The sequence below is a fragment of the Aethalodelphis obliquidens genome, unplaced genomic scaffold, assembly GCF_003676395.1.
Source record: "Aethalodelphis obliquidens isolate GAN/ISIS:26980383/991018 unplaced genomic scaffold, ASM367639v1 scaffold17, whole genome shotgun sequence".
NCBI lineage: Eukaryota > Metazoa > Chordata > Mammalia > Artiodactyla > Delphinidae > Aethalodelphis > Aethalodelphis obliquidens.
The window spans coordinates 28826215-28841019 of NW_020837961.1; the positions used below are offsets into that span (position 1 = coordinate 28826215).

A 14805-nucleotide genomic window follows, 5' to 3' on the forward strand; every position below is an offset into this window, starting at 1 on the left:
CAAAGAAATTACTTTCTAGTAGATGAATCACCTTTCAATTTTACGGAAACATTTCTTGTTTAACCAATATGTTATCAATACACAGCAGTCTTGGTGTAAATTACAAACACACCTTATTCCATTTTGGGCAACTGAAGTTTCCAAAATATATGAATATATGTCTGTGTTAAGGGAATCTTATTTAGTTCTTATTTTAATAGACTACATTGGAAAATAACATATGTTACAATTTAGAGTCTGGTAAGATATCAAAGACTTGAAGAGGCAAATTTAAGGAAAAAAATTCACGCAATTCCAGGTGAAACATTTTTATGGCCATTCTACAGTAACGTGTTATAAAATACAGCCCAAATGGGATAAAGAGATACTTATATAGGTAGAGTCTCAATCACTGAAAAAAATTTCACCATTCAAAAAAGATGCTGATGATTTTTAATCAATGCATATTCTCCACAACATTGAATTTACTTATTCATGGTTTATTATTCAAATTGAACTTACTATTCTTAGCAGCCATGCAAGAACAAAACTTGCAGTTGAGTAATGAGTGCCATAGTGGAACTTTGGAACTTGATCGTCTTCCCAGGATTCATAACGCTCTGCAAAGAATGCTGCTCTTTTTGGATTCAAAGCTCCTATTGGCTGCCAACGGGGAGGAGAAGAAACAAGAACACATAAATACAATCGTCCTTTATTTCTTTCTCTCTTCAAATATTATCTAATCAGCAAGTGTGAAAGTGAATTAAAAATACATACTATTCAAATTAAAGCAGTGTTACAGTCAGAGAGTGGATTGCAATATAAATTTATTTTTCAATGCACATTAAATATACACATATAAGTAAATGGAGAAACCTGTCATTTCTCAATAAGTCTAGTTTCTGTTGAATAAAGGTCTTTAATCAGCCCATAACAAGCATTTTCATGAAGATAATTACATGAAGTGAATATTAGTTACATGATACTTTGGAAAGCATCTATAAAATCCTCTTTAGTCCTTAGAAGCGACAACCAGAAACAGAATCTTGAAGCTAAAGGATTAACATATCATAGATTGTGAGAAGACAATGCAACAAAATTTGGCAGGGGGCGAGGGTGGGGGAGAAGGAGTGCAAGGAGGAGATTGTGTGAAAAAGGGATTAAATGTAAATCTAGAAATTTCTAATAGTATGAGTAAAACCAAAATTTAAAAGATAAAAACATGCCGGCATGAAATTTTTTTTAAATGTGTAACATGAATAGAATATTAGACAGATTACGAGCTTGTACAATAATACTTTACAGCAGAGGTCCCTAAAGCAGCACAGCGAAGTGATGAAGAGCCTGGGTTTACTGGAGTGACAACAATACCCAGTCAGAAAGTTGTTTTGGAAAATAAAATGAGTAAGTACATGGAGGGACAAACCATACCTGACAATATTCAATGAATGCTATTATTTTTAAGGTTATCTTTTAACAATGGGGTAAAGTTTGAATAAAACAATAACCTATAAGCCCCCAGAATATTGGTTGGTATAAGATAAGAGCATAATAAATGTTAGCTAGTATCATTATTGTTGCTGCTGCTGTTGTTATTCAGGGAATTCATGAACTCCATTAACCAGTAAGCAAAATTTCATGTGATTATGCACATGTACAATTTTCTTCAGGAAGACATGCAGAGTATTCTAAGATTCTCAAAGTGGTCTAAGGGCTTAAAAAACAAGTAACAATTCATTCTCATAAAACATTCTAATCTCTAGAAAATCTCTACTCTTTATTTAAAATATAAGTACCAATTCACTGAAAAAAAATGTAAGATTACTTTCTTTAATGAAAACCTATCAGTTAGTCACTCATTTATATGAGAAAGAAAATATCTGATCATTTATGCAAAAAACGTTAAACTGAAATTTAAAATACTGGTTTTAAAACAGATGCATTCAGAAATATTCTATGGAAAATGAAGCAATGTTAAACTAGTTTTTAAGTAGCTTTTCATGTTAAAAAGTAATTTTAAGCAGTATTTTAAATGATCATTTTGGCTATATTTCTTAAAATTGTTAATTATTTTTTCAAAACTGCCATTTATTTCTAGTACCTTTCATTCTGTTTCAATAGGATGGTTCTAATCAACATTTTATTTTAAGCCCTTTTTTTTAACTCTACAAGCAAATTTTTAAAAACCTTTAGTTGATTATTATTTTAAACCAGTATCACAGTATACCAATTTAAAATGTCATCTTTTAAAGCATTAGTTTCTGTACAAAAGAGTTAAATCTGATTTACTAAACTTATGCCAGTTAAGGATGGAACTGACTCCAAGAAATCTTTGTTACAGAACCAATTTGGAATGCCTTTAAATGTATTTTAGCTGTTGTCCCTGAAGACTGAGCCATGCAAAGGAAAGAAAGAAGAAATAAAATCACTGGAAGACAAATTACGTGAAAACAAAATCAATGTTCCTTTTGTATGGTTCTGCAGCATATTAAGTATTCACTTTATGCGCTCCTATTTTTATTACTCTCCAAATGAGTACACCCCCAAAATCAATAGTTATAGAAACACATTTCTTGAATATAATGCTAAAACCAATTAGGATTGATTTCACTAGCATCCGAAAAAAAATGGCATCGTGCAGAGATCCATATACGTAGAACCCACAGTATTGATTCCGGCTGTGATTGTTACAGTTGATTTCTGAAGCCTGCTACAGGACAGCTATCAAGACATAGCACATTTATTTGCAAGCATATAAAAAAGAAGTCCCCAAATAAAAGAAGGTTAAAAAAAACAGACTAGTGGAGCTGTGCAATGACAATGATACACTATCAGCTTACTCAGAGAAGTTACAGTGGGAATACACACATTGAATTATACATTACGCGAAAGCACTGATTTATTGTGGTAATAACATCCACCTCATTAAAAGATTCTGCTTTGCTGCAGTTGGAAGGCTACATATTGTTTACTGCTATAAATTAATGGCAGTGCAAAGAAGACTGTAGAACCATCCTAACAATAGATCTGTAATGACAGTGCTGTATATCACAGCTTCCTCAGCAGCTTCATAATAAAATGGAGACAATGTATTGAGCTAATACATTCTACCATGCTGGCCCATATTTTTCTGACAATTGCTTTAAAAGATGAGCTGAATCCAACTATGTTATAATGCTGCAAAACATTTAACTAAGCAAGAGTCAGTCATACACCAAAGTGCATCATAGCATTTTTGAAACATTATCTAAATCAGCATTTCAAGATATTTATTCATCTCTGCAAAAGAACTAAAAGTAAATGCTGATGGTTCCTCTTACTTATACAGTATATTAAGAGCAACAAATGGAGGGCAATTCAGGAAGATGCCTAGTACTATCATCCTACAGAAAGCTCTTTGTACAATTTAACTGTAAAAGCTTGACAGGTAATTTTTCAAAATCAGCAAATTGATTAAAGGAAGAAGAGCAAAAATACTGGTCATTTAAAATGGTCATGACTTCCTGGAAAAAAATCAATAAAAAATAAGTATTGATTAGAGAGGTATAATTCAAGTTCATAACCAGGTAAATATAAATAGGCTGAGGATATAGAAAAATAATTTTAAACACTACAAAAAGCTAACAAATAAAATTATATAAGATTTTTTAAATCTGTAAAATAATAAAAGAACCTTAATCACAACAAGATGAAAAAGTGATTCAAATAAAATGGAATTATTTAAAAATTAGAGTATCAGGACTACCAACACAAGCATTTACGTTAAAAAAAAAAAGGAAATAAGAACTTGGATTAAAATAGGAAAAGACAAATTAAAGAAAAAAGAACACCAGAACTCTTGAAAATGTATAAATAGCAAAACAACAAAAAAAACTACACATAGGATATATTATTCTCACGAATAGCCAAACTGACAACTGTGGTAGATTGGTAAGTATTCTGTTTGAAATTCTCATCTGATACCTTTCAGAACAAGATATGCAAAACAAAACTTTCTAAATCAGGTTTTTTTTTTTTTTATTTTTTTTTTATTTTTATTTTTTATTTTTTGCGGTATGCGGGCCTCGCACTGTTGTGGCCTCTCCCGTTGCGGAGCACAGGCTCCAGACGCGCAGGCTCAGCGGCCATGGCTCACGGGCCCAGCCGCTCCGCGGCATGTGGGATCTTCCCAGACCGGTGCACGAACCCGTGTCCCCTGCATCGGCAGGCGGACTCTCAACCACTGCGCCACCAGGGAAGCCCTAAATCAGGTTTTTAAGAATATTACAATAAAAAAAATCTTTTGTTACCTTTTTTGAGAAGTAATTTTGCTAATTATTAGAGATATAAAAATACTGCATGTAAAGTGCCCAGTTCAGTGCCTGGAATGCAGTAAGTTATTAGTAATAATAATTATTGTTATTTTTCAGCTTATTTGATCAAGAATATTTAAGGAAAAAAGCCATTAAACAAGCCTGATGAAATTAATGTTGTCTATTAAGAAAGAAAGTAATTAAGCATCACAATCATCTAATGGTACATGCAGTACTGTGCATTATCTGTCAGAAGCCTAATAGTACACAATAGACATCAAAACTGCATTACTCTATCTCAAAAACATAATCAAAAACAAAATTATCTTTCAAAAGTCAAAAGGGCCTCCAAATTTTACTGTGAAAAGGATATGAAATGTCAAGCAAGTTACAATTATCTAGTACTACATTAATTAAAAACAAATGGTACTGGATTCAAAGGCCCCTATAACCACCCAACACAGACTCCTTCATCTGATTACTAGTAAAAGTTAAGCTGTAAAAAGACTGTAGTGTTCATACATTCTAAGTTTTTTTTTTTTTTTTGCGGTACGCGGGCCTCTCTCTGTTGTGGCCTCTCCAGCTGTGGAGCACAGGCTCCGGACGCACAGGCTCAGCGGCCATGGCTCGCGGGCCCAGCCGCTCGGCAGCATGTGGGATCTTCCCGGACCGGGGCACGAACCTGTGTCCCCTGCATCGGCAGGCGGACTCTCAACCACTGCGCCACCAGGGAAGCCCCCATTCTAAGTTTTTGCTTTCTTTTTAAAATTTTTCTTACCTGAAGTTATCTAATTAATAACCTCCAGCTTACATTTTGTATTTTAGAAAACATTATTATACATTCTCACAATAAATGTGAGCTAGATATCCCTATTTTAATAATGAAGAGAATAAGTATCTTGAATAACCTAGCTCAAAATCAACATAAATCTAGGAAACAAAAATCAGTATTCAAAACCAGCCTTTGGGCCATTTTATCCATAAACGGTTGTATTATAAAATGTTTTTCCTGATTTCAACAATTTCCCACTTTCTTACACTTCCATTTTTCAAATATGATATTTATTTAACAGGTTTATTTAAAAGACTAATAATGTATATATGTAAAGAGCTCCTGGCACAAAGTACTCAATAAGTATAGCTGCTATTAATGTTGTTGTAATTGTTTTTATCACTATCACCAGAATTTATTTTTCCTTTTGAGATTTATATGTGAACTGTTCCAATTTATATCAATTTTTCAGAAGTGAAGTTCCAAACTGCTGGATCATGGTTACAATTACTAAGAGTAAGAAAGTTGTAGGGAATTGGCAATAAATCTCAGAAATTCTACAAAGTATAGATTTGCTTGAGTTAACAACCTTCTCTTTTTAAAATCTAAGTCTAAAAAGATATTTTTTTCCATCTTTCTGTGAAAGCTTTCTTTGGTAATCATTAAACCTTAGCATCTGGGGATGAGAAGCAGGAGAGATTAGAGGAAAAGAAAAAGGTTATTATGCAGCAACAGACTCAGAAATGGGGCCGTTGGACACGCTAAAGTACAGTGTATCATAAACATACATTTTGTGGGTTAAGAGCAGAGTGGGGAAGAGCTGTCAAAAGTGAAAATGGGCTCATGAAGGGGAGGCAAAAGAGCGTGACTACTTTTAGGATCTTGCTTACGATCTCGATGACTGGCCTAAAGCCATCTGTCAATGTTATCTTCATTTGGTATGATTAGAACACTGGAAATATCCTTTAATTCCAGGACTACACATAAACCCTGTCCGACAACATATAAGAGGGCATACAGGCAAGAGAGGTTATACATTATTATATTCTGGAAGTACGGTAGTCCTATAGATAACAAAAAAGAGCGATCACAAAGTGAGGACAAGGAAAAGGTAACAATATGGTTGAACCCAACGTTATATGAATCTGATGTTATAAAAATGTCACGTTAAAGGAAAGAATCATGTTAATTAAGTGTAAGGTACTTGATATTCATGAACAAATTAAGCAAAAATCTTCAAATTCAGACAATGAAAGAGGATGGACTATCAGGAAATGTGACATCATAAAAGACGGTCATATCTGGTTAGAGAATAATGATTTGTTTTGGGAAGATTATAGGAAAAAACTATGATAAACATATTAAAGAGGCTATTCTATCTGATGACAATGCAATTATTTACTGGCTATACGTGAAGGGTCTAAGAGTCTTAAGTAAATTATCTCACTATATTTACAACAACACCTTAATATAAAAAACTATTAGCATTCCCAATTTACAGGTGAAAAAATTGCGTCTGTGAGAAGTTAAATGACTATTAAAGGTTGGTTCCCCAGTCAATAGCGGAGCCAAGATTCAGAGTCACATCTAACTAAATTGACTAGTAAATCCTAGAATAACTACAGTTGTGTGGATTGATGAAAGTGTTGGTGCTGAATCTGCAAGGGCACTGGAATCCTTTCATGGGAGGTTTAGATTAAATGCTCTTCTGAAAAAATGTTATTTATGTTTTTATTCCCACCTATATAATGTGCATGGATATCAATTTAGCAGAAGGCTTCACAAAAGGGGGAGAGAGATGAATATTTTGTCTTGGGGATGCTGAAAAATGGTTGGCAAAAACAGCTTTTGAGAAAGTGAACACAGGGGCGCCTTCGAGACAGTGGAGTAGTAAGACGTGGAGATCACACCCCTCCACACAAACACATCAGAAGTACATCTACATGTGGAACAGCTCCTACAGAACACCTACTGAAAGCTGGAAAAAGACCTCAGACTTTCCAAAAGGCAAGAAACTCCCCATATACCTGGGTAGGGCAAAAGAAAAAAGGAAAAACAGACAAAAGAATAGGGACGGAACCTGCACCAGTGGGAGGGAGCTGTGAAGGAAGAAATGTTTCCACACAATAGGAAGCCCCTTCACTGGTGGAGACGGGGGCTGGGCAGGGGGGAAGCTTTGGAGCCATGGAGGAGAGCGCAGCAACCCGGGTGCAGAGGGCAAAGCGGAGAGATTCCCGCACAGAGGATCGGTGCCGACCAGTGTTCACCAGCCCGAGAGGCTTGTCTGCTCACCCGCCGGGGATGGTGGGGCTGGGAGCTGAGGCTCCAGCTTCGGAGGTCGGATCCCAGGGAGAGGACTGGGGTTGGCTGCGTGAACACAGCCTGAAGGGGGCTAGTGTGCCACAGCTAACTGGGAGGGAGTCCAGGAAAAAGTCTGGACCTGCCTAAGAGGCAAGAGACCATTGTTTCAGGGTGCGCCAGGAGAGGGGATTCAGAGCACCGCCTAAACGAGCTACAGAAACGGGCGCGAGCCAGGGCTATCAGCGTGGACCCCAGAGACAGGCATGAAATGCTAAGGCTGCTGCTGCAGCCACCAAGAAGCCTGCGTGCAAGCACGGGTCACTATCCACACCTCCCCTCCCAGGAGCCTGTGCAGCCCGTCACTGCCAGGGTCCAATGATCCAGGGAAAACTTCCAGGGGAGAACACACAGCGTGCCTCAGGTTGTTGCAACGTCACGCTGGCCTCTGCCGCCGCAGGCTCACCCCACATTCTGGACCCCTCCCTCCCCCGAGCCTGAGTGAGCCAGAGCCGCCAAATCAGCTGCTCCTTTAACCCTGTCCTGTCTGAGCGAAGAACGGATGCCCTCAGGTGACCTACATGCAGAGGCAGGGCCAAATGCAAAGCTGAACCCCAGGAGCTGTGCAAACAAACAAGAGAAAGGGAAATTTCTCCCAGCATCCTCAGAAGCAGCAGATTAAATCTCCACAATCAACCTGATGTACCCTGCATCTGTGGACTACCTGAGTAGACAATGAATCATCCCAAAATTGAGGAGGTGCACTTCAGGAGCAACTATAGTCTTGGGGTTTGCTTTCTGCATCTAATTTGTTTCTGGTGTTATGTTTATCTTAGTTTAATACTTAGAGCTTATTATCATTGGTAGATTGTTTATTGATTTGGTTGCTCTCTTCCTTTTTTAATTTTTCATGTATATATATATATTTTTTTCCTTTTTCTCTTTTTGTGAGTCAGTATGTGTATGCTTCTTTGTGTGATTCTGTCTGTACAGCTTTGCTTCCACCATCTGTCCTAGGGTTCTGACTGTATGGTTTTCTTTTTTTTAATATAGTTTTTACCACTTGTTATCATTGGAGGATTTGTTTTTTGGTTTGGTCTCTTCATTCTTTCCCTCTTTCTTTTATTTTTAATTATTTATTTATTTTTAATATTTTTTTCCTATTTTAGTAATTTTATTTAATTAATTAAATTATTTCCTTTCTTTCTCCCTTTTCTTCTGAGCCATGTGGCTGACAGGGTCTTGGTGCTCTGGCCAGGTGTCAGGCCTGAGTCTCTGAGGTAGGAGAGCTGACTTCAGGACATTGGTCCACCAGAGACCTCCAAGCCCCATGTAATATCAAACGGCAAAAGCTCTCCCAGAGATCTCCATCTCAACACTAAGACCCAGCTCCACTCAACGACTAGCAAGCTACAGTGCTAGACACCCTAAGCCATACAACTAGCAAGACCCCACCTATTAGCAGAGAGGCTGCCTAAAATCATAATAAGGTAACAGACACCCCAAGACACACCACTGGATGCGGTCCAGCCCAACACAAAGACAAGATCCAGCCTCATCCACCAGAACACAGGAACTAATCCCCTCAACCAGGAAGCCTACACAACCGACTGAACCAATCTTAGCCACTGGGGGTAGACACCAAACACAACGGGAACTATTAACCTGTAGCCTGCAATAAGGAGACTCCAAACACAGTAAGTTAAGCAAAATGAGAAAACAGAGAGACACAAAGCAGATGAAGAAGCAAGATAAAAAAACACCAGACCAAGCAAATGAAGAGGAAACAGGCAGTCTACCTGAAAAAGAATTCAGAGTGATGATAGTAAAGATGATCCAAAATCTTGGAAATAGAATGGAGAAAATACAAGAAACATTTAGCAAGGAACTAGAAAAACTGAAGAGCAAACAAACAACAATGAACAACACAATAAATGAAATAAAAAATTCTCTAGAAGGAATCAATAGGAGAAAAACTGAGGCAGAAGAACAGATAACTGACCTGGAAGAAAAAATAGTGGAAATAACTACTGCAGAGCAAAATAAAGAAAATAGAATGAAAAGAATTGAGGACAATCCCAGAGACTGCTGGACCGATATTAAACACACCAACATTCGAATTACAGGGGTCAGAGAAGAAGAAGAGAAAAAAAAAACGGGCTAAGAAAATATTTGAAGAGATGATAGTTGAAAACTTCCCTAATATGGGAAAGGAAATAATCAAGTCCAGGAAGTGCAGAGAGTCCCATACAGGATAAATCCAAGGAAAAACACACCAATACACATACTAATCAAACTATCAAAATTAAATACAAAGAAAAAAATATTAAAAGCAGCAAGGGAAAAGCAACAATTAACATACAAGGGAATCCCCATAAGGTTAACAGCTGATCATTCGGCAGAAACTCTGCAAGCCAGAGGGAGTGGCAGGACATACTTAAAGCGATGAAAGGGAAAAACCTACAACCAAGATTACTCTACCCAGCAAGGATCTCATTCAGATTCAACGGAGAGATTAAAACCTTTACAGACAAGCAAAAGCTAAGAGAATTCAGCACCACCAAGCCAGCTTTACAACAAATGCTAAAGGAACTTTTCTAGGCAGGAAACACAAGAGAAGGAAAACACTTACAATAACAAACCCAAAACAATTAAGAAAATGGTAATAGGAACATACATATCGATAATTACCTTAAATGTAAATGGATTAAATGCTCCAACCAAAAGACACAGACTGGCTGAATGGATACAAAAACAAGACTCATACATAGGCTGTCTAAAAGAGACCTGCTTCAGACCTAGGGAAACATACAGACTGAAAGTGAGAGGATAGAAAAAGATATTCCATGCAAATGGAAATCAAAAGAAAGCTGGAGTAGCAATTCTCATATCAGACAATACAGACTTTAAAATAAAGACTGTTACAAGAGACAAAGAACAAAGACACTACGTAATGATCAAGGGATCAATCCAAGAAGAAGATATAACAATTGTAAATATTTATGCACCCAACATAAAGCACCTCAATACATAAGACAAATGCTAACAGCCATAAAAGGGGAAATCGACAGTAACACAATCATAGTAGGGTACTTGAACACCCCACTTTCACTGATGGACAGATCATCCAAAATGAAAATAAATAAGGAAACACAAGCTTTAAATGATACATGAAACAAGATGGGCTTAAATGATATTTATGGAACATTCCATCTAAAAACAACAGAATACACTTTTGTCTCAAGTGCTCATGGAACATTCTCCAGGATAGATCATATCTTGGGTCACAAATCAAGCCTTGATAAATTTAAGAAAATTGCAATACTGTCAAGTATCTTTTCCAACTATGAGACTAGATATCAATTATAGGAAAAAATCTGTACAAAATACAAATAAATGGGGGTTAAACAATACACCACTAAATAAATAAGAGGTTACTGAAGAAATCAAAGATGAAATAAAAAAATACCTAGAAACAAATGACAATAAAAACATGATGACCCAAAACCTTTGGGATGCAGCAAAAGCAGTTCTAAGTGTGAAATCTATAGCAATACAATCCTACCTCAAGAAACAAGAAACATCTCAAATAAACAACCTAATCTTACACCTAAAGTAATTAGAGAAAGTACAACAAAAAACCCCGAAGTTAGCAGAAGGAAAGAAATCATAAAGATCAGATCAGAAGTAAATGAAAAAGAAATGAAGGAAATGATAACAAAGATCAATAAAACTAAAAGCTGGTTCTTTGAGAGATAAACAGAATTGATAAATCATTAGCTAGACTCATCAAGAAAAAGAGGGAGAAGACTCAAATCAATAGAATTAGAAATGAAAAAGGAGAAGTACCAACTGACACTGCAGAAATACAAAGGATCATGAGAGATTCCTACAAGCAACTATATGCCAATAAAATGGACAACGTAGAAGAAATGGACAAATTCTTAGAAAAGCACAACCTTCTGAGACTGAACTAGGAAGAAATAGAAAATATAAACACACCAGTCACAAGCACTGAAATTGACACTGTGATTAAAAATCTTGCAAGAAACAAAAGCGCAGGACCAGATGGCTTCACAGGCGAATTCTATCAAACATTTAGAGAAGACCTTACACCTATCCTTCTCAAACTCTTCCAAAATATAGCAGAGGGAGGAACACTCCCAAACTCATCTACAAGGCCACCATCACCCTGATACCAAAACCAGACCAACGATGCCACAAAAAAAGAAAACTACAGGCATATAACACTGATGATTATAGATGCAAAAATCCTCAACAAAATACTAGCAAACAGAATCCAACAGCACATTAAAAGGATCATACACCATGATCAAGTGGGGTTTATCCCAGGAATGCAAGGATTCTTGAATATACGCAAATCAATCAATGTGATAAACCATATTAACAAACTGAAGGAGAAAAACCAATACTGAAGGATCATCACAATAGATGCAGAAAAAGCTTTTGACAAAAATTCAACACCCATTCAACACCCACCCATGATAAAAATCCTCCACAAAGTAGGCATAGAGGGAACTTACCTCAACATAATAAAGCCCATATATGACAAACCCACAGCCAACATCGTTCTCAATGGTGAAAAACTGAAACCATTTCCACTAAGATCAGGAACACGACAAGGTTGCCCACTCTCACCACTATTATTCAACATAGTTTTGGAAGTGATAGCCACAGCAATCAGAGAAGAAAAAGAAATAAAAGGAATCCAAATTGGAAAAGAAGAAGTAAAGCTGTCACTGTTTCCAGATGACATGATACTATACATGGGGAACCCTAAAGATGCTACCAGAAAACCACGAGAGCTAATCAATGAATTTGGTAAAGTAGCAGGATACAAAATTAATGCACATAAATCTCTTGCATTCCTATAGACTAATGATGAAAAATCTGAAAGAGAAATTAAGGAAACACTCCCATTTACCATTGCAACAAAAAGAATAAAAGACCTAGGAACAAACCTATAAGGAGACCAAAGACCTGTATGCAGAAAACTATAAGATACTGATGAAAGAAATTAAAGATGATACAAACAGATGGAGAGATATACCATGTTCTTTGATTGGAAGAATCAAGATTTTGAAAATGACTATATTACCCAAAGCAATCTACAGATTCAGTTCAATCCCTATCAAACTACCAATGTCATTTTTCACAGAACTAGAAAAAAAAAATTCATAACTTGTATGGAAACACAAAAGACCCCCAGTAGCCAAAGCAATCTTGAGAAAGAAAAACGGAGCTGGAGTAATCAGGCTCCCTGACTTCAGACTATACTACAAAGCTACAGTAATCAAGACAGTATGGTACTGGCACAAAAACAGAAATACAGATCAATGGAACAGGACAGAAAGCCCAGAGAGAAATCCACACACATATGGTCACCTTATCTTTGATAAAGGACGCAAGAATACACAGTGGAGAAAAGACTCCATCTTCAATAAGTGGTGCTTGGAAAACTGGACAGCTACATGTAAAAGAATGAAATTAGAACACTCCGTAACACCATACACAAAAATAAACTCAAGATGGATGAAAGACCTAAATGTAGGCCAGACACTGTAAAACTCTTAGAGGAAAACCTAGGCAGAACACTCCATGACATAAATCACAGCAAGATCCTTTTTGACTCACCTCCTAGAGAAATGGAAATAAAAAGAAAAATAAAAACAAATGGGACCTAATGAAACTTAAAAGCTTTTGCATAGCAAAGTAAGCCATAAACAAGATGAAAAGACAACCCTCAAATGGGAGAAAATATTTTTAAATGAAACAACTGACAAAAGATTAATCTCCAAAATATACAAGCAGCTCATGCAGCTAAATATTAAAAACAAACAACCAAATCCAAAAATGTGCAGAAAACCTAAACAGACATTTCTCCAAAGAAGATATACCGATTGCCAACAAACACATGAAAGGACACTCAACATCACTAATTATTAGAGAAATGCAAGTCAAAACTATGAGGTATCCACTCACACTGGTCAGAATGGCCATCATCAAAAAATCTACAAACAATAAATGCTGGAGAGGGTGTGGAGAAAAGGGAACATTCTTGCACTGTTGGTGGGAATGTAAATTGATACAGTCACTATGGAGAACAGTATGGAGGTTCCTTAAAAAACTAAAAATAGAACTACCATATGACCTAGCAATCCCACTACGGGGCATATACCCTGAGAAAACCGTAATTCAAAAAGAGTCATGTACCACAATGTTCACTGCAGTTCTATTTACAATAGCCAGGACATGGAAGCAACCTAAGTGTCCATCGACAGATGAATGGATAAAGAAGATGTGGCACATATATACAATGGAATATTACTCAGCCATATAAAGAAATGAAACTGAGCTATTTGTAGCATGGTGGATGGACCTAGAGACACTTATACAGAGTGACGTTAAGTCAGAAAGCGAAAAACAAATATCATATGCTAACACATATATATGGAATCTTTAAAAAAAAAAAAGGTTCTAAAGAACCTAGGGTTAGGCAGGAATAAAGACGGAGACATAGAGAATGGACTTGAGGACACAGGGAGCAGGAAGCGTAAGCTGGGATGAAGTGAGAGAGTAGCATTGACACATATACACTACCAATGGTAAAATAGATAGCTAGTGGGAAGCAACCGCATAGCACAGGGAGATCAGCTGGGTGTTTTCTGTCCACCTAGAGGGGTGGGATAGGGAGGGTGGGAGGGAGACTCAAGAGGGAGGAGATATGGGGGTGTATGTATATGTATAGCTGATTCACTTTGTTAAAGAGCAGAAACGAACACACCGTTGTAAAGCAATTATATTCCAATAAAGATGTTAAAAAAACAAGTGAACACAAAACATAAACATTGTCACCAAAGTTTATTGCTTTACTTGCCTCTTAACTTTTATATTTGTATATCCACATCTATGAATCCAAATGAAAGCCTTTAATCAATGTGTTGTTGAAACTTTTTAAAGAAGCCAATGAATTTTATTTTGTGCCTCTCTACCCCTGCCTTCCTCTCCCATCCCCAAAGAGAAGAAAATAAAAGAATAGCCCCTGCCATTTAAGTAATATTGCCACTGTTAGGGAGTGCAGGAACTATTTTGTGTCAGTTGTAGCAGCTCTTTTATCTAAATGACAAATAAACAAACAGACTCATCAACACTTACTCAACCTTGGCTTCTAGGATATTTCATCATGTACTATATGCAGCTGAGATGCTTTGGCATTTATCTTCACACACTCTACATTTTATTTAGTATTGTCGAGAAAATACTTTCATTGGCACACTATTATGGCTTTTAGAGTTAACAAATAAGCACTTTTGTTTTGAAGTACCAGCAGATTTTAATCCCTTGAAAACACACGTTCTTCCAAGTGGCAGTAAACATATACCCCCCATACTATTTCAAGTTAACAAACACATCTTGGGAAAAAGATAGTGTTCCATATTACTT

At 36.6% G+C, this 14805-nt stretch overlaps 1 protein-coding gene across 4 annotated transcripts in view; it reads right to left on the reverse strand.

Moving 5' to 3' along the window:
* The window catches only part of LRBA (LPS responsive beige-like anchor protein), a 736343-nt gene that overhangs the window by 169439 nt on the left and 552099 nt on the right, over window positions 1-14805 (reverse strand). For all 4 annotated transcript variants that reach the window (XM_027117137.1, XM_027117135.1, XM_027117138.1 and 1 more), the window contains one exon: window positions 502-642. In XM_027117137.1, the coding sequence (XP_026972938.1) occupies window positions 502-642 (141 nt within the window). The remainder of the gene's footprint in view (window positions 1-501; window positions 643-14805) is intronic.